This window comes from Mastacembelus armatus, chromosome 16 (genome assembly GCF_900324485.2).
Source record: "Mastacembelus armatus chromosome 16, fMasArm1.2, whole genome shotgun sequence".
NCBI lineage: Eukaryota > Metazoa > Chordata > Actinopteri > Synbranchiformes > Mastacembelidae > Mastacembelus > Mastacembelus armatus.
In genome coordinates, this window is record NC_046648.1 from 15,927,652 (window position 1) to 15,951,933 (window position 24,282).

The window sequence follows — 24,282 nt, forward strand, 5'->3', positions numbered from 1 at the left end:
CGTTTGAGTTATGTTTTTGCACTGTGGCTCATGTCAAAAGCAAGCCTGTAAATCAGATTATATCTTATGTCCCTGTGAAAGTGTAGGGGGCTTCTCACTCGGAGAAGTTCAACTTGTATAACGTCATGTCTTACGTTTGTTGTTGACTGAAATATACCAGGAAACAACCTGCACATATCAGATTGTTAAAAAAAAAAAAAAAAAAGTGAAAACTCACATTTGAGCTGGCTTTACAATGTTTAATATATAATCCCTAACTGTATATACTGTCCTCTCCAAGCTCCTAGGTAATAATTCAGGAAACTCCATCTCTCCTCTGTCTCAGATCAAAAGATTGCAGGGTGCCCTCGGATGTTGTGAAGGGCACAAAGAGGAGAATAAATCTCCAGAGTGAGCTGCAGCCCTCCCCCATCTTGTAACCGTGTTTCTTTGATAGCGTCCTCCATTGTGGGTCATTATAAAGGACAACACAGCATGAGATATACAATCTAACACCACTAGATAGCACTGTTAGCTCAAGCTGATTAACGTCACTGCAATACACACCCGAGAAACATGCATACACACAACAAGAAAGAAAGAGGCCTTGTAACTGATACAGCAAGCATGTGCAAGGTTTAGTCCTGGTAGACATAAAATGCTTTTATTATTACGGATATAGAGGCAAAAAGTCTGAGCTGACATTCTATGGCATTGAGTTATAACTGTTTTTGATGTTTTTCAGATGCACAATATCAGAGGCAACAGGCAAAGGTTACATGTCATGCAAACTAGATAAATAAGTTTTTATGTGTACCTTTGCTATAAAGTTAATCATCCACTGGCAATAATGTAGTGCTCTCAGTTAAAAAAGGAAAGAGGAAAAATATACAGAGTATGTAAACAGTCAAAGAAATTGCACTTTCTTGGCTTGTTATTAGAAGCCATAACTACTGAAAGAGAGCAGAAACGTAACACTGGAAAAACAAATTCACTCACTGATTGTCTGACCAATAAAACAGCTAAAAAAGAGACAAATTATGTAATTCTACAAAAAAAAAAAATACAATCATGTCAAATTTAAGAAGAAATGTCTGATATATTGGTCAGCTTTATAATTTGTTAAAAACATTTTAGTAAAATGAAAGATTTGAATATTAACCTTTATGTATAATCCCAATAGTATAGTATTGTCATGTTTAACACTAATTTAACGCGCTACTGCTGATAGAAGGAAAACAGGTCTCTTTCTATGTACATTCACATGAAACTAAACACTTATGGTTGCTTCCATTAAGTGGATTAACCAAAGCTCCTAAGATGAGAACAATCTACTATGCATCTGTACAGAAAAATGACCTTGATTTCTCAAATATTAACAACTTAAAAAAAACATAACAAAGGAAGTTCTTATATAGTCCTTATTAGAGGAGATATTGCTTTTAAAGACTGCATGAGTTCGCTTAGGTACGTACACAAGACAACATGGCACTTCTACAGAGCATTTGGGGCAAATCGGTTTTAGTTTTCATTCCCTTTCCTTTCTCGTTTCCCCCGCGAGGACATTCTGATTGTCAATGCTCTGAAGCAAAGAGCGAAACATTCTCAAAGGCAGTCTGAAGTAAACAAAAACACTTTTTACCCCTCTCCCTCCTTTCCCCAGGAAGCAATACTGAAAATAGTCAACAATAAACATTCCTATCATGAATATATTTTGTCCATTTCTTTAGCAGAGAGTACTCAAGCTGTCCTTTTTTTTTCTCAAAAATAACTTCTTTCTTAAAACCTCATTAGAAATTCTCTTGCAGCAATGCCAAAATTCCTGTCACTAAGCCCACCCCCCTCCCCTGCCTATTCACTGGTACATAGCAGACACTGTCTTGGTAAAGCGAAGAAAACCCCTAACACTGTCTCAACAGCTTTTAACTGGCTCACTTCTCCTTGTGTCATTTCCCAAAGGTGCAATGTGACTTTGAAAGCTTAACGAGTAAATGAGGGTTCAGTTTTGACCTACTTAGGGCCCAGGCTACATTTTTTGTTCCCCCGGGCAGCTTGTGAGCTTCTCGTCTCTTGGAAACTTCAGAGCCGACATGCTGAGTACCGTATATGTCCACTTTCAATCTCAGAGAAATGTCTCAATATGCTTAAGGTGCCGAAGTAAGAGCAATCAAAGTGTGTGTATGTGTGTGTGTGTTTATAGTGTGTCCACTCAGCATACATACAGTCTTTAGTGTGCTTGTTCATCCAGCACTAGTGCAAATTCATTTTCAGCTGGTCTGTTTCTTTCTTTCATCTGGGGCAGTCTATCTCTGTTTCTCATCCCTCACCGTTTGGATAAAAGATGTGTTGCCATGGTTTCATCCTTGGTGCGATGCCCTTCAGAGCGCTAGGTTCAACACACTCATCTGTCAGTGTGTGAGATGTCTTTCTTGTGTTTTAGTTACAATCCTCCAGCTCTTTTCTCCTGTTCTCGCTGGTTCTCTGTGGCACTACAGCTGTTAACAGCAGTGTTGTGACATCAGTTCCTGTCCAACTGTCCAATGGTGGGCCTGGTCCCTTTTCAGAGTGGTCCCACCTACATCGAGGCAAGGTATTATCAGCAAAACAATGCATATACCTCTCTGTGTCCCTCCTGTTTCTGTAACTGATGCTCTACTCACCCCTCTCTGTTAGCTTATGAATGCTGCAGGGTCAAAAGTAAATCATTCAGCCGTTTCCTCCTCTGTTCTCTGCTGCAGACCTCTTCTTCCCCTCGGATTTCTTCCTCTCCCTCCGCCTCTTGTCTGTTCTGGGTTTTGGTGGGCTGTGGTGAACAAGTATGCACAACTAATTGCAAAAGCAGATTTTTATCCTTGTGGAAATTTGCATTCAAGGAACGAAAATGTATTTTCCGTGGGTAGTGTTGCATTTGTTAACTCACACAGGGGCTGGCAGTGAGCAAGCTGTCCTGACTCTGATGTTGGGGGTCACTGCTGATAACCGTCACCTCCACCCCCACTGGCTGATCTGAGGGTTAGAGGTCAAACAGTTTTCTGTATGTTAGTGAAGGCATTGTAGGAGGGGATTAAAAAAGCACACCATTTCTTTTACAGATATTTATGTAATTATGCAAGTGTCCTTATTTCGCCTTAAGTCCTTTCTGCATTCAGCCAGGGAGCCTTTGATGGAAACTGTGTGGTTTTATTACTAATGGGGAAAGTTGATGCCTGCTGGGGTCTTGGACACCAACAATGGATGACAGAAATGGGGAAACATTTCTGCAGGCTGAAATTCTGTGGTTGGAAAACCACTTAGTTTGTGCTGGTGAGTGTGATATTGAGACAAGCCAAATATGAGGCCAACAGGCAGTAAGCAGAGCACACACACACATACATGCACACATAAAAGTAAGAGACACAAACACGGGATGCTAAAGGAAATCTATACACGTGTACAGTAAAAATGAAAAGTATGGAGTTCAACCACATACACGTATGCATACACAAACACCTACAGAAACAAAAACTAACACACACACTTGCTTCATGGACCTGACTTGATGTGGCTGTCGTCCCCATTGGCGCCATCACAGGACAGAAGTTGCGAGCCTCTCTCCTCCCCCTCTGCGTCCCCCTCTCTCTCCCGCTCTATCCTCAGTCGGATCTGTCTGTCTCTCACAAGCTCCCAGTTCCTCACAAGAAAAACGTGGTGTTTCACCACAAAGCTCCTGGGCCGGCACACAGGGAGCAATATTAGCCACTGACACTGACGTTCATTCAGTAACAGTGCATGAAGGAGTTTATCCGGAAATGTGAATTGATGTGTTCTTTCCGTACCTCTCACTGCTGGTCAAAGGCTCCATGTCAAGGTGAGGAAACAGGCTGGCAATGTCACTAGAGCTCTCCTCCTGTACAGTTAAAATAAAATTGAGCGATGCATATAAGTTTGTAGAACACATTATTGTCATAATACATCTTTATTCTTCACTGGAATAAAACAACCATAAGCCACATAAACTCACCACTGCCTGGTAAGATGCAGTCCTTTCCTTCAGCCGGCCTGAGAGAAAGAGAATGACAGTAACAACAGTGGACAGAACAGTAAAAGACTATGACAATATTCTTTCCGATCCATCAGCAAGACTTAATGATAATTCATCTAATACTGGCAACTCACAGTAGTGGCGCTTTCTCTTCAGGGGTACAGCAGGCTGCCTGTAAAGCTGTAAACAAACAACATGAGAAATACATCCTACTGCAATTGCAACACTCATTTATCTCCACTGATGCTCCATCTTGATTTTCTATCTTCGTGGGTGTGTGTTATAGGTCACTACTGTACCTGGTTGTGCTGCCAAAGCCACATAACATCATAAGGTAATTGGAAATGAATCCGCTTCAGCCTTAGATACTTCCCTGGAGGACCCAAATGGAGTTTAGATGGATGTTTACAGCTACAACAAGCGATTGCTGCATTTGATTTTTCTTACATACTCACCAACATGTATGGGAGCAGGTAAAAGGGTATACTCATGCTCCCCTGGTGTATAATCCATACTCTCTTTGCAAATCTCATGGGTTTGCGAGGGGGGACTAGGAAGGAGACAGCATAAATAAATGAACAAAAGAAACATATAACAAACAAACATTATAACAAAAATGTTATAATGGTTTGCTTGTGATGTCTCTCAACTCACTCTGTAGTTTTGTAATCATCAGAGTAGAGACCTGCCCTCAGAAACTTCTTCCTGGGAGGACCATCAGCTCTCTCCTCTCTTTGGACGGTTACTGTTTGGGATGGAGCCTGCTCCAAATCTGACTGGCTAAAACATTCAGGGGGGGTGTCACACTCAGGTTTATCCACAGGACCACTAAAAGGAAAGCATAAAAAGAGATAGAATGATAGAGAAGAAAAAAGAGAAAGAAAGAAAGGGCACTGGTTTAGCACACAGTGCTGAAAACAATGGGTTAATATAAGAATAATGAGTGGTTGTATTGAAAATTCAAGTCACCCAGCTCAGCTGTGTTTTAATGCAGTTGTTTACCTTTGACAGGGAGAGTGATCGTGTTTTCTCTTGCGTCCTCTCTTCCTTCTGGCCTGCAGCTCCAAATCTATCACCTGCTGCACCGTGTCTCCTTCTCGATCCCTCTCTTGCCCTCTATCTTCTTTACTCCCTCCAAAGTCTCTCTCATTTCTATTGTGGCTGTGTCCTGGCAAGAGGTCAGGTGTCGACACGGAAGGAGCTGTAGGCGAGCGTGTGGGGGAGGATACAGAGGAGGGCAGTGGGTGCTTCCTGGGTCGGCCTGGCCCTCTTTTGTTTTTCACCACCGCACTGTCTGGTGTTGGCACACTTTTCTGCTGCCCTCTGCTTCTTGAATCACCTTGTAAACCTGCAGTCATTGAAATAGAAAGAGGGAGGGAGGGGTTGAGGCAGGAGGGGAGGGTGGGTGTAAGTGGCAGAGAGGAAACGAGACAGATGTGGATCAGCGATTGAGCCAGCAGGAGGTGTGAGGAGAGGCCAGTCTAGGCTGAGTCATGCAGATGGGTCACAGATTAGGTGAGTCACAACATTTCCTATGACCAGATCACTTCTGGGAAATGCATTAAGAAGTGATTTATGTTCAAACAGCAAAAAAAAAAAACCACAAGGACACAAACACTGTGGGGCATGCATACTTTTTAATGTGAGCATGCACACGTCTACAGTCTTGCAGACAAATTACTCCTGCACATTCGGATACTGTGGACAGAGAAAAAGAAAAAAAAAAAACTGAGTGGGCCTGTGCTAGCGTGCTGTTCTTCAAAACACATGTGTGTTTAGTTAGATGATAAACTGATTTCAAATGTATTCCATCTCAAAAAACAACATTTTCCCCTCACAAGCTGTTTTTGCCCCCATTCTGACCTCTGTGCTATTCCTTCATCAGTCACTCCTGAGGTCATCTATCTTTTTGTTCCATTTTCCACAGTCCCTGACAAGACTGACCACTCTTTGCTTATTGGATTTTTCCAAGTCAAATAGGCCATGTTGGCCAACAGTGAGGGATAGGCCAGGCTTTAAATAGCCAATCTGGTGGTTAACTAATGACTGTGTTCACTGGGTAGCCCTGGGCAGCAACAGCATGTGGTTCACTGCAGACTGAGAAGATTTCAAAGATTTTCTGGCAGATTCCCATCAAGACGCTTCCCTCCTGCTATAACACTTTTTAAAAATTCCAACAGAGAGTGGTTGCTGAGTGCATTTGTGTGCGTGTGTGTGTATGTCAGGCACATCCCCTGCACAGCAGAGGGAGTCTGAAATTGGCTATAAAAAGACCGGAGTCTGATTTCCTCTCAAACACCCTCCAGGCTTTGATGTGTGGCTCAACAACACCTGAGAAAAAGCAATGCTGCCACTATATTAGGAAAACTCTTGGTGCCACAGTCTCATCTCAACATTGCGCAAATACAAAAATCTGTCATACTAAGCAAATGAAAAATGGCTCTTGGCATCAAACCTATTCACTCATCTAGTTGTCCTGAATTGGTTGTGCTTGTATTTGAGTGGTAGGCACAGTTGATGTTAAATTTCACATTTTATCTAGATTAGTATTCAGCATATTTATATTTTCTGTGGATGAAATAATAACAGAAGTACAAACTTACACAACTCAAAACAAATAATGTTAATAACTTTGCAGGAGTTATCAGCACAGACAGTTTCCAGCCAGTGAAATAGAAACATTCCTTTCTGCCCCAAGTACTTTCACCCACTACAGCACTAACATCACAGTGAACCATCAAACAGAAGCACAGAACTAAGTGACCTATCCAGCACACATTTATGGGTCAAATCATGCATGCATCCTCACCTGCTTCTCTCCTTTCTGTCCAAGCTGGTTCGTCTCTCCTCCATGACCGGCCTCCGCTTCCTGGATTCCTGCTGGCAAATCCACTCAGATGACCTCTCACTCCTGTTGCCATGGCAGCAGAGGTGAACAGGTTGGTGTGTGTTGGGGACGGGGATGTCCTGTACAGGTGTGATTCTTGTACATCCTCACTGTCTTCGTCCTCTCCGTCTGATGCAATCAGCCGGCTTGTATGTTGCTCCCCAGTGAATCCTCTCCAGCTGGGGTTGGAGTTTCCAAATCCTGTCCCACCTAGACTCCCGAATTTCGTCCAGCTCTGGCCCAGACCACCCCAACCTCCCCCAAAGGAAGACAGATGAGAGGAACCCAGCCCCAGCGAGGTGAGAGATGTGTGTTTGTACCTCTCTGTTGATGATGATGATGATGATGTGGCAGCAGCAGCAGAGGAAAAGGAGTCATTTCCGTTTTCACTTAACCAAGGTGATTCTTTTGGTCGCATGCTCCCCATTCCTTTTGACCCCTTTCGTCCTCCTTCTCCTTGGCCCAAAATTAACCCTGACCTTGACTTTGAACTGGCCAAGACCTCTCTCTCCATGGCGTCTTCTTCCTCATCCTCATGTAACTCCTCCTCATCATCCATGTCTCGCTCGCAGTGCCGGTGACGGTGTTTATGTTTGTGTTTGTGTTCGTTTCTCCCACAGCCACAGGAAAGGCTGGTTGTGAACCCTGAGCTTAGATGTGGGCCTCCCCCACCACCTCCTATGTCTCCCTCAACTTCTCCTCCTAAAGCGCCCTCTCTCATCAATCTGTTCCTCCGCCTGTGGAATCTTGCGGGGTTTAAGAGGAAGTGGGCATGGTGGGGCTGGTGGGGGGCATACTGGTGAGGAGTTGGAAGCGTGTAGGAGCTGGGAAGGTGGTGGTAAAGTGCTGTGGCTGGTGGATAGCTGCTGTAAAAGCCCATATTTTCAATGGTCTCTTGGAACTTTGATGGACAGCCACACTGCCTGCGGTCCGACTTCCTGTTACAGTGCATTGGCTGGCAGGGATAGAAAGTCTGGGAGAAGGAGGGATTAGTAGGATAAGATGAAGGATGAGGTGAGTAGAAGCCATTCAGATTGATCCTGAAAATATTAGAGCGGAGAGAGTGGGAGGAGGCGTGAGGCCGTCTTCCTCCAGCAGCATTTCCACTCCCACTATCAAAGCCTTGTCCCAGTCCTGTCCGCACCCAACTTCGTCGTCCGATATGGACCTCACTGAATTGACCGATCAGATCTTCTAGATCAGCCAGAAACTCTGGATCTTGCATGTGCAGCTGCTGGTGCTTCTTCTTATGTTTATTTTTCTGTCTCTTCAGTGTATTGTGCCCAAGGCAAGGATAATAGTCAGAATGAGCGCACTTACTGTGTCCTGGACAGGGGCAGGGGCACAGGCAGGTACAGGAAGAGGAGCAGTCGTAATCCCTCCGCCTGTGCCGGTGTCTGTCTCTGTGCCGTTCCACACTAGTTGAATTGCTGATGGGATTTGTGTATCTGGGCATTTGAGAGATGGGTGATGAGACATGAGAGGGATGGTCCACCAGAGAGGAGGGGTGTCTTTGACCCCTGAGCATCACTCCTGACCCCTGACCCAACCTGAGCATGCCTCGAGCGCCCCTCATCTCCCCTCGCTCCGAAACACTGTTGTTGTCTGTTCCAATTCCACTATCACTAGGTAGTGTCTCTTCGCTATGCGATTCACTCCTGGGGGAGGGGGTGGCCTCCTTCAGGTGCCCAGGAGAGCCCGGTGCATGGTGCAGTGGAGGGGTGGGACAGGAAAGCTTACATGAAGACTGGTGAAAGGGGAAGTGATGCCTTCCCTGGCACGGACAACTCTTCTTCACAAACGGAGAGAGGGACGAGGAGGAGGGAGGACGTGGGGAGGTACAGGATGATGAGGGTGAAGGGAGGGAGAAGGGGTGAGGAAAAAGTAAGGAAGATGTTGGTTCCGTGAGGCTGCCTTCACTGTAAGGACTCTGGGCCCCACTGGAGTGTGTAAGAGATGGGGAGGGAAAGGGATGAGAGGGCGGAGGCTGGGGTTGGTTAGACGAGAAAAGAGAAGTTTCAGGAGGACTGGTAAACAGAGACGACTGAGTGGAGTTCTGGGCGATGGAATTTAGGTTAGCTGTTTGGGCTTTAGGCTTGCGCCCTCGCCTCTTTCCCATGTAGATGGTCCCTCTCTTGCTCACATTAATCTGGGGGCCCAACTTACTCCCAAAGGAGGATGACAGGGCTGAGAGTGTGTGTAATGTTGTAGCCTCTATTGATTTACACATTCTCAGAGAGGTCTCGCCATCTGCTGCCGTGCCTCCCCTTCCCTCCTTTCCTACATACCCAGACAGCATAACCTTGTGAAGTCTCCTCTTCTTTCTTTTCTTCATCTCATTAATCAGCCTACTGATCTTTAGTTGCCTGTTCCCCTTTTCAGGAGGGTGAAAATCTTCTGCTCCTCCACTCTGATCTTCAGGGAGGGGTCGTTTGGGAGGACGGCCACGCTTCTTGGGGCTGGATTTCAACTGAGTAGTACACTGTAGTACTGGACTTGGCTCCAGCACAGGGGCTTTCTGAACTCCGTCACACCCCAGACGAGGCACCTCAATTGGTGTAACGTTCGGTGAAAGTCTTGGAGGAGGTTCATCTAAACTACTGCTGTGGGATTTAGGGCGGCCCCTTTTTCGAGCTGGGGTTATTGGGCATCTGGATGCAGGGCCACTAAGATCTAACATGGGGTGACTCTGCTTTGGGGAAGGAGGTTTGGTTGTAAAAGAGAGTGTCAAGGAGCTGCTGGTGAAGGAGCTAGATGCAGCTGGGTGGGACTCATCTGCCTGCTGAATTGTTGCCCTGGCAGGAATAGACGTCTTGGGGTTCTGGGGGCAATTTAGTAAAGGATTATGTTGGGAATCTGAAGGGGCTTCCTGATTTTCTGCCCTCTGACTCCGGTGCACCAGCTTGGTCCAGCTGGGCCGTCTGGCTTTGCGTTTCTTGAGTGGTCGGCTGTCTTGCTCTTGGGGAAAAGAAGAGGGAGAAACAGGGGCACGGGCAGAAGGAGTGGCCAGAGAGGGAGGGGCAGAAGAAGAGGGGTGGCTTGCAGGCACAGCTGAATGTCTTGAGACGTCTTGTTCTTTTGATTTACTGGTGTCACCTGTTGTTGTTGCTGGCTCAACTTGCTTAACTGTCTTACAATTGTCTTCTGCCTTGTCTTTCTCTTCTGGTCTGCTTAGATTTACTGCTTTGCAGGTTTTATCTAGTTTAACACTCTCAACTGTTTGACCACATTTTGCATTATTATTCTCTATTCTTTGTCTGTCTGGGCTAAGCTTATCCCTGGTTTTCTCAGCCTTTCCTTTTTCAGTCTTTAGTTCATCCCTCCAGGTATCATCACCCCTATGTCTTTCATCCTTTTCTTTACTATGTCTTGATTTTCCATCCTTCCCTTTCTCCTTTTTCTTCTTCTTGCCTTCTTCCTTTCTGCCCTCCCTCTTTGCTTTTTCAGCTTCCAATCTGTCACGCTTTGAATTTTTGTCTCTCCGTTTCTCTTTCTTTGCTTTCTTCTCTTTCTCTCTCTTCCGCTCTAGCCAGGGCTGAAGAGAGGGATCCTGATCTTGGGATTGGGCAGATGAGAGATCCACAGTGGAGGAGGGCTGTGGTTTAGGGGTAAGTGAGGTTGAGGATGGAGACTCTGGCCTACTTGTGTCAAGTTCCTTAAAGGAGCTGGTGGACACTGGCGGTCTTGTCAAGGAATCCATGGAAGTAACAGAGGAGGAACTGCTGTGTTTTCCAACTTTGATTTTCGAAGACGTGGAAGTGCAAAGGATGTCGGTAGAGCCTTTCCCATTTGATAGTCCCTTCTGTCTTGTCGTCTGTACCAAACCATTATGTTTCTTGGAGGCGCTTCCTTCATTCCTGGTCTCTGATGCAGAGAGTGTCTGAGTGCATGGTGCGGAAGGAGCAGTTGAAGCTGTCTGCTCTGTTGTGGGTGAGGAGGGTTTGTGTCCTGCAGGGACAGGCTGTCCATTGATACCTGGAAGCTTCTCTTTCTTCACTTTCTCAGATGAGCCATTTGAAATCACCTCTGTCTTATCGGCCAGTTTGGTAGGAACCTGGAGAATGCAAACACACAATCTCTGTCATAGACCATAATGGCTGTGACATCAATTTGTTTGCTGTAGACAACAGTGAAGGACAATGAGGAAGAGACAATAACTGAAATGCTTTTGTTTTTGTCTGCCCATTAAAAGAGAGTGAGGGCAAAATGACTCAATCAGGCAGAGAAAAGAGGGCATACTGAGGGAGAAGGAGAGAGTGAGGTGATGGAAACAGGAATGGGGTTGACACAGAAAGGAGAAATACAAAGGCAGAGAAACAGAGAGGAGGGGAGTGGGACAGGGACGGGGGTGGGGTGGGGGTTGCAAGATAAATGGGAGCAGGTAGAGAAAAGAGGAAGATGTAAAAATAGAAGAGAGGGACAGATATAAAGAGCCTGGCAGAGGCAGAAAGTGAGAGAGAAAGCTGTGCTATTGGTAGCTATAAATTGCCACTAATACAGATGAGAAGGCTTGACATTTCATACTTGTCCTGCAATTTTGGTATGCTGCAGCTTGAGTGGCGTTTGTGCAGCTAAAGCAATAAGCTTCCCCTTGGGTGATCGTCATAAGGACTGATGGACCAATGTCTGTAACAGCTCCAAGTGGTTGCTGTGCCGTTGTCCTATTTATAGGTCTGTTTATTTAAATGCTCTGCTTAGGTTTCAGTATTGAGACAATGGCTCATCTGACCTTATTACAATTAAGAACAAACTGGCCAGTTTTGCCCTATGAGAGTAAGTCTGGTGGTTAACTCCAGAAACCATAACAGAGCAACAGCACACAGAGTACGCACCATTAATAATGTATGAATATCTTCGGTCAAGGTAACCCTTAGATCTCAGCTAATAGCAGGTTTAATTTTTGTGGCTGATGAGGGAATGTTCATGTGTGCAAGGCAAATTGCCCTTGTCCTTAACTCACCTGTTTGGCAGACTTTGTCCCCTGGCTGGGTATGGCATTGACTGAGGCTGCGGAGGGAGCTGTGGTAAATGTTGGAGATAACGACAGTGGCTGCACTGACGAAGATGATGATGATAATGATGATGATGATGCAAGTGGCAATGAAGCAGCAGATGCAGTTTGTTTGGATGTGGTCTGGACAGCATCCAAGCCTGAGCGTTGTTCTCTGGTTGCCTCGTCTGGGGTAGAGCTGGTTTTACTCTGCTGGCCCAGTCCTCCTTCCCCATCCCCCTTCACCGGTCCCCCCCTGCCTTGTCTCTGATAGGTTCTGATGGTGGGCTTGCACACATAGCTCTCCAAGATCTTGGGTGGTTTCTTAGTGCGCTTGGCCTGGAGTCCAATCCGGAGTCGCACATTCCCCTCAGGACAGCTGGTCTCTCTGCCAGAGATCTGAAGTTGCTGCTGCCCTGTGCTTCCACAGCGCCCCTCGATGAGCAGCTCCAGCACTGCTCCCTTGTCTCCTTCCCTCTTCTTCCCTGCTCCTCTTTTCTCCTCCTCCTTATTTCCTACCTCTCCATTCTCCCCCTCACCTCTTCTCTTTTTCTCCGCCACCTGGTCCTGTTCACAGTCTTCAGGTGCAGAGGTGGTGTCCAGAGTGGAGTTTGTGGCTGGAGGGGTTCCCCCCTTCACTCTCTGATCCATCAGAGGAGTCAGGGGGGAGAAGCAGGATGCTGTGGGTTTCCCAGTATATCACTTTTAAATGACTCCAGTGGGGTTGGTGGGGTCACGAGTGAAGGGCAGAATGCAGGTGATGGTCAGAAGGTTTTCAAAAGAATATCCTATGACAGTCCAAGCACAGCTGGGCAGCGAGGGTCTCTCTCTTCTTTTCTAGGCTTGTACTGAGAGTACATTTAAGGCAGAGAGAGGGAAAGAAATGACAGACAGAAAGATGAGAGGCCAGTGATTAGTCATTTCAGTGAGCTCAGACGCTGAATAGCAGCAGTACAGAAATTGTGGGGAAAGTCCCCTTCCTGCAGACAGCTGTAGAGAGGTGCTAAAGCCTGTGTCCACAGAGATGATCTCATCACACAGAAAACGTAGGGGCCAATCAACGCTGCCGATTCCCAGAATGTCTGCACTAACTGGAAGAAAGACCGACTCACATTCTTCAAAAACAGCCTCGGCTAGTTTTCTCTAATAATCTCTAAATAACAGCAGCTCCTAAATACAGCAGAGATTTCCTAGGCCTCTATAATTTTGCTTATGTTCTAATCCTTACTCTGGCTGCTCTCCCCAAATCAATATATCAATCAATCAGCTCCTGGCTGATTCTAACACTTGATCCAATCTCCTCCCCTCCTCTCCCCACTGTCTTTGCGCCTTCTGTTCTCAGCTACTCCCACAAGCACTTCTCCTCCCACCCTTCCCTCTGCTGTACTTTCTTTTCTCTCCGAAACTCCCCTTTTCATGTTTGGCAGAACGCTTTTGCATGCATTCTGTATTAGTCTCATCCACTCTCTCTCTCTCTCTTTTTCTCTCTGTAGACCACACAGTAAAATGGTCAACCCATCCACAGTATCCATGTTAATCAGAACCATATTTCCGCCTCCACTTCATTCTTATCCTCCTCTCCAACCTAAATCCCTCCATTCACGGTCCGAGCATTCCCCTCCTCCCCTTTCAGTAGTGGTAACACAAATCCGTAGGAAAGGGTAAAACTTATTTTTGGAAAGGAGTGCAAATTCCTCCTCCTCCCATTGCTTCCTCTAAGTAAAGTAAGCTTTTCATTGACCCCATTGTAAATTGACTTTTAATGTGACATTACAGCAAAGTAACACACCCTAAAATAACATTCTCCTCCTCAGAAAAACTTTCACTCTCACTCGCACTGCGTTCGGCTCAGTTTTTAGCCCCACCATATAATGTATCAAAGGGAAGCAGCATCTTCCGTCATGCTTACTTCATTACACTCTCTCTCTCATTAAGGGAGATACTCATCCATTTTCTAATAAAACACACCCTGCCAAGCATTCTTGCAGCTCTCTCCTGAGAGCCTCTTATGAAATAGCTCATCTGTCTCTCAACACACTGAACTACCCCGTTAAACTTACAAGAGCATCTCAGATAATGTTTTCGTTTAAGAGCTCAGTGGGCTATCTCTCTTGTCTCTTGGTCCCTCCACACCCAAACTCTTTCCTTGAATCATACTGAGCTCAAATCAACATCTGTTCCAGTAACTGCAGTTATGTAAGAGCTTTGGAAAGCAATTCCAAGGCCAAACCCCCCTTACAATAAAATAAAATAAGTGTAGAGATGGACAGTGGTCCTCCTAAATAACAGCGGCCACTTTTATTATCTATTACCTGTACTCCTGAAGCCTGACCTGTATAAATCAGAGCAGTCTGAAGAGTACACAGGCATGTGAAGAGGCCTGAGTCACACAGGTTAAAATCTTGTGCAAATTGACTATAAGAAGAGAGTAAGAGTGACAGGTTTTCAAACTTAAAAGGGCAAGCCCATTCAACATCACTCAAAGTGCATACTAATAGCTTTTTATACTCTCCAGAGCTATACCTCTGGAACATAACTCAGAATTATTCTAACATTAGACCAGAAGCTATTTCCACTGACAGGATGATCAGTGGACTTGACACTGAAGTCAGTGTGGTTCCTCGGGAAGCGCTGAGGCAACGATTAAATCATGATAATGGCCCTCCATATTTCCAACCATCATCGCCATCCCATGACGGCGTTATCATCAGTAAGTACAACACCATCATCGTCTGCCTGACAACAGCAGGAGCACAGGCGCCCAGCTGGAAACCAGGGTGCTGTGATGGCATCTCACACACACTGAGCCATGAAGCCTCACCACAGCATGTGCAGCCTTACTTCACAAGTTTCTCACCTGAGCCTCACTCTCTCTCTCTCTCTCTCTCTCTCTCTCGGCCTCACACTCACTCACGCACGCACACACGCACGCACGCACACGCTCTTCCCCTTTGGGTTGTGCATTAGAGGCGTGTTGGTCGTACATTGTGTACCCAGGTCGCAGCTGCGTAGGCTAACTGATGTTGCTACTGTAGATACAGTATGGGCCATGCGGGTGTTACCGCACTGGAACAACCTATCACTGGTTTAACCGAGGACGTCAACAGGAGCTTCCTTCTCCATAATGACTTTGCGCACCTCTGAAAATCACTATCCGCCTGATGCCGTCGCACTTCCAAACGATACACACATGCACGTGTTGTTGTTGTCGTCACACATGTCCCAAAAATAAAATGTATCGCACATTTAAGCGCCCTAAAAAAAACATTCCGAGCTACACGCTCAAAACTCAACATGGAAGTGGGGACTACGTAGCAATAAAAATGTGCTTGCTGGTGGTGTTTGTGATGTGGATTAGTCCCGAGCCACCTTTTTCTCTTCTATCTGTCCTCTGCCAGCCCTTGTGCTGGTGTCAGCAACATTGAAATAAGAAATATTACCATGCACGGAGAACAGAGGGGAAACATACTCAGCAACAAGGGATAAAATTAGCGCAAAGCGGATGCAGAAAATTCTCTCTAACCTACTGTGCTTTGAGCTCGCTGATGATGACAGGCCTGCACACATTAATACAGACTGCCATGACAATCTGTTATAAAGCTACGTAGGCTACTTACCCGAGAGCGCGTCCCAGAGCCAACTGCGTTTAGGCAGAAGGTTAAGGTGTTGCTGTCCTGCTCTCCCCTTCGCACCAACAGCAATCCACAGCTTTTGGTGCATTAGATGATGCTTTGATTACATAACTAAGGCCATCGGAGGTTAAAACACCCCCTAAAACCGAGTTTCGGTCCCATCAGAGCGCAGAGCCTACTGTGCAACAACATTGGCGCGGGTGTTTTCATAATCATACAGTCGACAGATCTCCGTCGGCGCGTCTCCGCAGCTAGGTGGCGGACTGGTTACACTGGATCCTGTTCTGCCCACTCCTCTCGGGGAAAGTTACATCGTTCCCGCCTGTGATAATGGCTCAGATTGTGCTCTCGTATGCGTACAAGCTGTTAACGTGTCAGGACGACGGGCTGCAGCAGCGTGCGCGCTGGGTTACACGCTGACAGAGCGCAGGGGCTGGTTGGCGGATGTGCGGGAATGCAACTGCGTGGCCATTTTCATGTGGCCAGAGGAGGAGATAAAACGGTGAACACATCACAGGATCTTATTGCGGTTCATAATAGGCGATTGGGGAGGGCTATTTAGAAGCTTAATAAAATGGCGACGACTTGGCAAGAAGTGCTGGTAGGATTTGGAGAGCTGCTCAAAAGTTGCATCGCGTGAAGTGTGTGGGATTCAGCTTACAGTGGCGAGAGAGGACAGAAAGGCAGGCTGTGCAAAGCGCTTATTTATAAAGATCATACATGAGAAGTGTTTATAAAAGAAAATATAAATCCAAAACTACGAACAGAGTTTTTTTGCTCTACATGCAGCAGAAGAAACACTAAATCTTATATTCCTGTTTTAGATATCATGAATCTATAAAAACATTCAACATACTGATAATATGCATGAATACATACATTTTAGTATCAACATAAAGTAATAAATAACAAATGATATAAACCGAAAGAACAATAAACATTACATAGAGATGACATTATTGTTGTGTAAATTGTTTTTTATTGTGTTATGTATTACTAGAGGGCCAGATTAACAAAGCGGGCCCCTTATTCATCCTGTGCTCTATGCATTGTATAAGCAGACTTCCAACATCCAAGTTAGCACAAGACTTTTACCTATACCAAGTAAACAACAAATGTGTTTACCTGTTTGTGGTTTGAGATAGCTACAATAGTTGCTTCTACTACTACTACTATGAATAATAATTATTTATTTAAATAAGAATATTTACCATTTAGGGCACCATAAATGAAGTAGATTTAGGGACCCTCTATAAGACTGGGTCTCGGGATAAGTGGTGATTCGGGATTCATCATGAGGCCCTCAGCATTTAGGTGGTTTAAGTAGTTAATGCAAACCCAATGAAACATACTGAGCCTGAAGCCAGGGTCTTGGGACTCTAGAGCCCCAGAAAAAAAAATGATTGAGACATTAAAGCTCAATTCTAATCCCTCACCTCTTCATTTATGTGTTGTATCTGTCCTGTTTGCTACAGTCAAAGGCTCAGAAATAGACCCAGTACTCCTACAGTGGTATACTGGAACCAGATTTTGTTGCATTTGTGTTGCATTTGAACTAAATAATAAACGTGTTGATAGAGATTAGGCAAAACAGGACCCATCATATTTTAAAGTTTTGGCCCATACACAAATTTGTAAATGATCAAATTGCAGTTGGCTGATGCAAAATAAACCTGGAGCCTTTTGGGGGATCGTAGGTGTCTCGAGCCCTGGAGTTGTTGTCCTGTTTCCCAAGTACATATTTTTAAAACTTGGGACTGAAGTTAGCAGAACAACAAAGAACATGGGGCATGAAAACTGACACTTCAAATGATACAAAAATATAGAAACAAGTTTTTCAGTATAGATAACTACTTTGGAAATATTTTCTCAATCTCCCTTGTGTGCTGGATCTATTGACAGCTGATGCTGCAGGTGGTTCATTGGTTAACAGCAATAGGTAGTCAAAGAGCCAAAACACGTCCTCGGCGTGTGTACCTGCATTAATGATCATTACAGGTGAACTGTGTGAAAGTCTGACAAACTCCATTTTACTCAGTTGTTTGTCGCCTGGTTCGTCCTGATTGGCTAAACAGAAACGTGATGCCGCTTCGTCACTTCCTGCTTTGGCTGCATGATGGCGGTGCCCGTGGCGGATCTGGCACATTGATCAGTGTTAGGTTTGTAGGTTTGCGCTTTACTGTCTCCTTTACCCAAACCTCGGGCATTTGCCAGTGGACATAACCCGAAATCCTCACCAGTCTAAATTTAATGACCCGCAGGTAAACAGCTTCATGTGCTCACAGGTTTGCTAACGCTGCCTGTAAATTATGGCTAGCTCTTAGCTGAGTGTTTATACAAGGTTACAGGACACCGGTGCGTCTTTACGCATCAGCGTCTTATTTGGTGCATGTGATGCCTGAAAATACGACTTTAATTCATTTCTTCGTCCTTGTTTCAGATCATGGCTCTTCACAGACTGAGCTTCAGACTACGGCAAACGGTACCATCACTGTTAACAGGGTTTTTAAATGCTGTTTTAGAAGCTGCACATACAGACCTGGAGCAGCATATTAATAATACGGCATGAAAACATAGTATAAATTGCTAATAGTACATGGTGCAAATTTGCTGTTGTAGTATTTTCAGTTATACACTTGTTCAGGTAACTGTCCATGAGAGAGACAGCCTTAAAATTATTTTTAAAGTTGGGTATATAGAATATATCTAAATATATTGTTATTGTAAAGCTGTCATTTAAGTAAACCAACACTGAGAAGTCTCTTGTATACCTGGACACTGCCAGATGAATTTGTGTGGATATACAGTACTGTGAAAAAGTTTTAGGCAGTAAAAATACACAGGGGATGCTTACTATATAAATTACATAAATACTTTATTTGCCAGTTAATGTCACACAAAGTGCAGTAAAAGGAGCAAAACCTAAATCCAGTCGGTATTTGCAGCACCCTCCTGTGCCCTTAAACCAGCAGTAGTTCACTCTGGTTTGACCTGCACAGTCTCTCCTTGTACTTTAAAGCACTTTGGAGAAGCTGCTGCAGTTCTTCTGTAGATTCAGGCTGTCCCAGTGTTTCTGTCTCTTCATGTGATCCCAGACTGACCAGGCTGTGTGGTGGTCAGACCATCTGTTGCACGACTCCTAGTTCTTCTTGCCTCTGGAAATAGTTCTTCATGAACTCTAGTGGGTTCTTTATGTACTTGTTGTCCTGCACAATGAATCTGGGATCAATCTCACCCATTATGGTGATGTGCGATAAGAATCTAAAACACCTAAATAGTCTAAAGCGTCTGCACAGTACTGTATATCTGATCATGTTTTGGCATTTTGGTATTTTTCTGTTTGCTCATGCCTCTGTATCCACTGCGAATTCTTGTTTGTAACCTGCTGAACCTGGGTACCTTTGGAAACACACAAATAAAACAATTTGTTCTGTTCAACAGGTAACGCATGTAAGGTCCCTTCATACCAGTGGATGTGGACAGCAGCAGGAGGCTGTGGCTGTGGAGTCAGAACCTGGGCCATTCTCAGTTTTTAGAACGCAGGAGAATGATCCTGTAAGCAAAGCAGCGTTCAGGCACCTGCTGCCCTCACTGTAAACATACAGTACAGGTGCAGCAGCTTTTGCATCTGTAGCAGCATTTGTATGTGCATTTGTATAATTTTTGGCTTGTGAGTTCACTCTTTGTCTCTTTCCAGGCGTGTCACTCTGAGGAACATATTGGACAGTATTACACTCTGCCCTCTGCACACATCCGCACAGGGTTCCCTCATGGCCTCCCTTGGCGCTATGAACAACAGGTTAGTTCTTGTTTGTATGTGAGTGCTAGTACACAATTTATTTTTGACATACTGTTAATAGACGTACCTCATTCACTGGTTTTAAAATTGTAAAATATCTAGAATGCATATAAATTCACTTGTATGATCCAGGTGAAGACATTTAATGAAGCCTGTGTAATGGTGAGGCGCCCAGCTCTGGAGGTCATCTCCTACCTGAAGAAAACAGATTACAGCAAACCCGCACTGCGATACATATTCTGTATCCTTCAAAGCACACAGTTACACAGAAATTTTAACATACTGCCCTCCTATTGATGAGCCTGAGGTAACCTGTTGTTGGCCTTATCAATTTGTTCAGATGGTCTGAAGGGGACTGGGAAGACAATGTCTCTCTGTCACACAGTCCACTTCTGTTATACACAGGGATGGTTGGTCTTGCATATTCCTGATGGTAAGACATGCTACCAAGTGTAGGGCTGGGCATCGCTACTGATTTCATGAACTAATTTCTGCTTTGTTATAAAAGAGATTGATGTTGAGTGATGTCTGTTCAAATGGTTTTGGAGATTTGTGGTACTTCCATAATATATTACCTCAAGTTGACACAGCTTGCATTTGGCTTTGCTTTTCTACAGCTCTTCTTTGTTGTCATACTTTTCAAATCCAAAATGCTGCCACACATCAGAAAATTTATTAATTTTTTTATTTATTTTAATGAATTTTTTTTTTTTAACCCAGTCCTAGCCAAAGACACCCTTTTACATGATCTGTGTATTTTATTCATGACTTTACAGCCCACCTCTGGGTGAAGAACTGTAAAGAGCTGCTTCCCTCATCCTACAACACCTCTCGCTTTGACCAACCATCACAGGCCACAGAATGGTTACGCAACTTCAGAATCACAAATGAGCAGTTCCTTTCAAAGGTAACAGTGTTTCCACATGGTTCTCCAATGATGAAAGGTAGTCATTATATGAGCACACGGTATCAAATTGAAGCTTGTGGAATATTAGAAAATTTGTCATAATATTAACAAGCGCATAGGCATTAATAGGCATTAAATGAGCCTTGGCTTTTTCACAGCAGTTTTGGTCCCATGCTGATAATCACAAGTAATTAAACTGCTTGATGACACCACCTGAATCTACACGTATAGCTATAAAAGATAAAGAATTTATTTTAGACTTACAGTGTCTATGTATAACACAGCAGCAGCAATAACAACATGAGTTTTATTATTTATGGAAAAATGTATATTTATATTTAAATGCAATCAGTACAAGGTTAGATTCTCAATAACAGGGGTCACCAACCCTGGTACTCGAGCGCTACTGTCCTGCAGGTTTTCCAGCTGTCCTTGCCCTTCCAGGTTCTGACTGGCTGAACACACCTCGAGGACCAGGGTTGGAGACCCCTGCTCTATAACATGTATAAAAGAAAATGAATAGAACAGATATATTTGCAGCCTAAATAAATTATATTACTTACATGTAATAATCTAAATAGTCAAATTGTAGAGTGGCCTAATTGTGTTTATTTTAAAGGCATTTAGAAAGTTAACTGTTCAGGATTCGCATGGCAAAAATAAGGTAGAATGAATTATTAAAAAAGGAAATAAACAATTTGCAAACAAAGACACATTTTAAGGCAAAATACCCAAACAATACTGTTTTAAAACTCTATAATGTAGCATAACATATATAACTTAACTGTAAGTGTTTTGTGAACAACAGATTTACTGTGTGAGGAAAGAAACATTGAAAACCTGGTGCTACTGCTCAAATGAGAAATCAGTCCATTTAAAAAGGCAATGAAATTTTACTGTTTCTCTCCCAGATAAAGACAAAGCAGCGTTATGTATGGACTAAGAGAGAGTGCACTGAGGAGGGAAGTCCACTAGGGAAGCTGGTGGATCAGGTGAGTTCTCCCACAATTCAGATGAGTGTAGAAATCCTGCTCCGAAGTAAACCTTTACACATCACAGCACTGTATTTGACTGAATTGCCATTGGTACTGTTTTTAGGAGGCAGTTGTTGATCTGTACTAAATAATCTTTACAGGCTTAAAATTAAAGAAATTGTGCATGAAATTACTGGCACTTGACCATAACTCATATTTTCTCCTACTACAGAGCTATGTTTTTTTGACTATTTCAGTGCTGTTGATTGTAATTTGATGGTTTTTCCTTTGCTGTAGGGTATATCTCGTGTGAAGAGCAGCAGTGATGTGGTGGGGGCAGTGATGAAAGAACTGAGGGTGCAAAGCGGACAGCCAGAGTCGAACTTCCGCCTGGCCGTGGCTGTGGATGGTGTCAACGCCCTGTGGGGAAGGTCCACCATTAAAAAGGAGGATAAGAGCGCTGTGAGAAAACATATTCACAAGTCTGTCATGCCTCATAATTTGTTTTCATGCTTCTCTTTCCATCTCCTAGAAAATCTTATGTTTCTCTCTCTCACCATAACCAGGTTGATCCAGAGGAGCTCACTTTGGTTTATAACCTGAGGAAGCTGATGAATAACGACTGGGTGAAGAGACCACAGCAGAAACACTGATCACAGTTGCATGAAAATTTTATGTTTTATTTCAAATAACATTTACTTTCTTATCTCAGATTGGTGGGGCAATCATCACCACTCTATCTCAGACGGGGTCTCTTTACACTTCAAAATCTTCCTACTTGCCACAAGAGCTCCTAGGAGAGGTCAGCTGTCCTTTTATTGCACTTTGTCTTCTACAGCACTTGCCCTAAAGCTTTGACATCAGATTAGACTTTTTGCTCTTTATTGTTCGTAGTCAGAAAATGGCAGAGCAGGCTGCAAGATTGCACCATTTCAGTCCTCACGTCTCTAGTGCCAAAATTGCTTTTCAGAATTAAGTGATACAAACAAGCCATAATGGTACTGCTTTATTGTTGTTTCGTGACCAGCATCTCAATGTTTTGTTGTCTGAGAGCCACAAATCAACCAGTATATTCAGCATTATTGCCCGGAAACAGATAATTTGTGAGAATTAACAACAAAGGATGAGTCAAAGTCCCTCCCTCTTTGATGATTTAACTATTTTGTACAGTGGGAAATCGTGTAAGAAAAGCAGAGAAGGAACTATGACAGAATGAATCCTTGAATGTCTTAATACTGCCTCCATCTTTTCTCCTTTTTTCAGTTTATGTCCCTGAAAGCTATACCTGTTGGCAGTGTTATACTATGAGGTTGTTTTGTTGATGGGCATTAGATTATTTATTGCAGTCATGTTTATCCTTATGTCTGCATTTTGTAAGATCAGGTTCATAATGGACAAATAAATCCACAATTGCAGCCATTTCCCACCTCTTCCATTAATACTGGAGAACTGTAAAACTTTGGTGATTGTATGATTACATACAATCAGTTTCTGTTGTTGACCACTGACCATGTGGGTTTGACTTCAACTTTTTTAATACATTAGTTTATATTTGAAACTATGCATGATTCATTTCTTCCTTATGTGAATTTGAATTATAGATAGCAATGTGTGCTTGAATAGTGTAACATGGCCAGTGTTGCATTCTATATGGTATGTATATGTGTTTTTCACATGGAACTTGTCACGGGTTGTCAGATTTGATTCCCTTTTTGTTACATCCCTTTTTGTGTTTTGACTTCCTGTGTTGGCTCATCAGCGGGGGTTTGATAACATGGACCCGTTCATCCCAGTGTCAGTTCCCAACTACAGTGAGAAGGAGTTTGAGAGCTGTTATCTCTACTATATGGACCGCCACTGGCTGCAGCACCCACAGAGTAAGTGATAATGATGCTGATGCTTTGCTAAGAAATGCTAGTAACATGGAAGAGATTTTACAAAGTTTATCATTTTTTCCCCTTTTCAGGCCAAACAGAGGAAGGAAAGAAGGAACTAATTTTTCTGAGCAACAGAAATCCGAAGATGGTAGAAAGAATTTGTGCATTTCTATGAAGGCACAGAAACTTATATCACACATACACACACACACACATACACACACGCTCATGCACAAACATTTGTTTTTATGCCTTGTGGGGACTTTACATTGACTTGAATTCATTTTCTGGGGCCTTACCCCTAACCTTTACCAGAACCACTACTTGCCCAATGCTAACCGAAACCAAGTTGTCTCATTGCAATAAATGATTCACATGGTGGGGACATGAGTGTGGTCCCCATGAAGAAGCCGACTCTCCACAGTGTTGGTGTGTACACAGGTTTCAGTCCAAAAAAAAAACCAACAAAAAACAGGCAAGCACACACATTATCCTAGAAATACATAAAGGTATAAATGTCAGTGTATCCATCTGTATATTATGATGATGCACATGTTACTTTGATAATAAAACATTTAACATTTAGTACGAAGTACTGTCTTATTTTTGTTATGAAAATGGGGTTAAATCATTTAGTCTATCAGTTCATATCTGTGGAAAATAACTTTATCTGGGCGATACTGTTAAGTGAACTCAACATAAACTCTTTAAATGCTTCTATCTCCCACTCAGGATTCAGACAGAGGCCAGATCAGTGCCATGGAAAATAATTAAGTGGCATTAATCACTACAAGTGGCATTTACTGCCACAAATGTTATGACTGATTTTATGCAGTTGAAATGCCCTTAATGGCACAGTTGTTTAGTGATGAAGTATCAGCACATACTGTATACTACACTGCAAAAATAGTCCCAGAAAAGGAAGTCACGCATTTAAAATCTCACTTTAATAAAAGTATATTATCATAATGAGGGAAATAATTATGTTCTCATGCAGAAAAATGTGAAAAGCGAAATGTGATTGCTGTTATTGTTATGCATTAATGTCTTTGGAGCATTTCACTGCTGCATTTGGTTGAGATAGAGCTCATTTTTAACATTTGTGTATAGGACTGCAAGTAATAATTATTTTTTATAAATTATTTCCCTGATTCTTTTTTCAATTAGTTGGTTGATTGGTTTGTGAAAAATAAATAAATAACTGCAATCACAGTTC

At 43.6% G+C, this 24,282-nt stretch overlaps 2 protein-coding genes across 9 annotated transcripts; one reads left to right on the forward strand and one right to left on the reverse strand.

Moving 5' to 3' along the window:
- Window positions 1–225: 225 nt before the first annotated feature.
- On the reverse strand, window positions 226–15,890 carry LOC113136100 (histone-lysine N-methyltransferase ASH1L-like). Of its 6 annotated transcripts, XM_026316556.2 has the most exons (14): window positions 15,495–15,890; window positions 11,848–12,725; window positions 6,810–10,941; window positions 5,003–5,348; window positions 4,655–4,828; window positions 4,456–4,550; window positions 4,300–4,373; window positions 4,135–4,180; window positions 3,980–4,017; window positions 3,795–3,865; window positions 3,510–3,685; window positions 2,900–2,985; window positions 2,640–2,782; window positions 226–2,554 (listed from the first exon to the last, which is right to left on the reverse strand). In XM_026316556.2, the coding sequence occupies exons 2-13, from the start codon at window positions 12,526–12,528 to the stop codon at window positions 2,654–2,656; spliced, it is 6,048 nt and encodes a 2,015-aa protein (XP_026172341.1). In that variant the 5' UTR covers window positions 12,529–12,725; window positions 15,495–15,890; the 3' UTR covers window positions 226–2,554; window positions 2,640–2,653. The 6 variants fall into 6 exon arrangements, 4 of the variants coding, with proteins under 4 accessions (XP_026172341.1, XP_026172342.1, XP_026172343.1 ...); XM_026316557.2 differs by lacking the exon at window positions 2,900–2,985; XM_026316558.2 differs by lacking the exon at window positions 226–2,554 and having other exon boundaries at window positions 2,641–2,782; window positions 3,515–3,685.
- dap3 (death associated protein 3) lies at window positions 15,889–23,510 on the forward strand. 3 transcript variants are annotated; one of them, XM_026316569.2, is made up of 13 exons: window positions 15,889–16,011; window positions 17,950–17,991; window positions 18,951–19,064; window positions 19,207–19,308; window positions 19,441–19,549; window positions 19,649–19,741; window positions 20,085–20,215; window positions 21,127–21,207; window positions 21,487–21,651; window positions 21,756–21,815; window positions 21,902–21,991; window positions 22,949–23,066; window positions 23,156–23,510. In XM_026316569.2, exons 1-13 carry the CDS (start codon window positions 15,964–15,966, stop codon window positions 23,239–23,241), a joined length of 1,239 nt encoding a protein of 412 aa, XP_026172354.1. In that variant the 5' UTR covers window positions 15,889–15,963; the 3' UTR covers window positions 23,242–23,510. The 3 variants fall into 3 exon arrangements, with proteins under 3 accessions (XP_026172354.1, XP_026172355.1, XP_026172356.1); XM_026316570.2 differs by lacking the exon at window positions 15,889–16,011 and adding an exon at window positions 17,614–17,770; XM_026316571.2 differs by lacking the exon at window positions 15,889–16,011 and adding an exon at window positions 17,614–17,668.
- The last annotated feature ends 772 nt before the right edge of the window (window positions 23,511–24,282 follow it).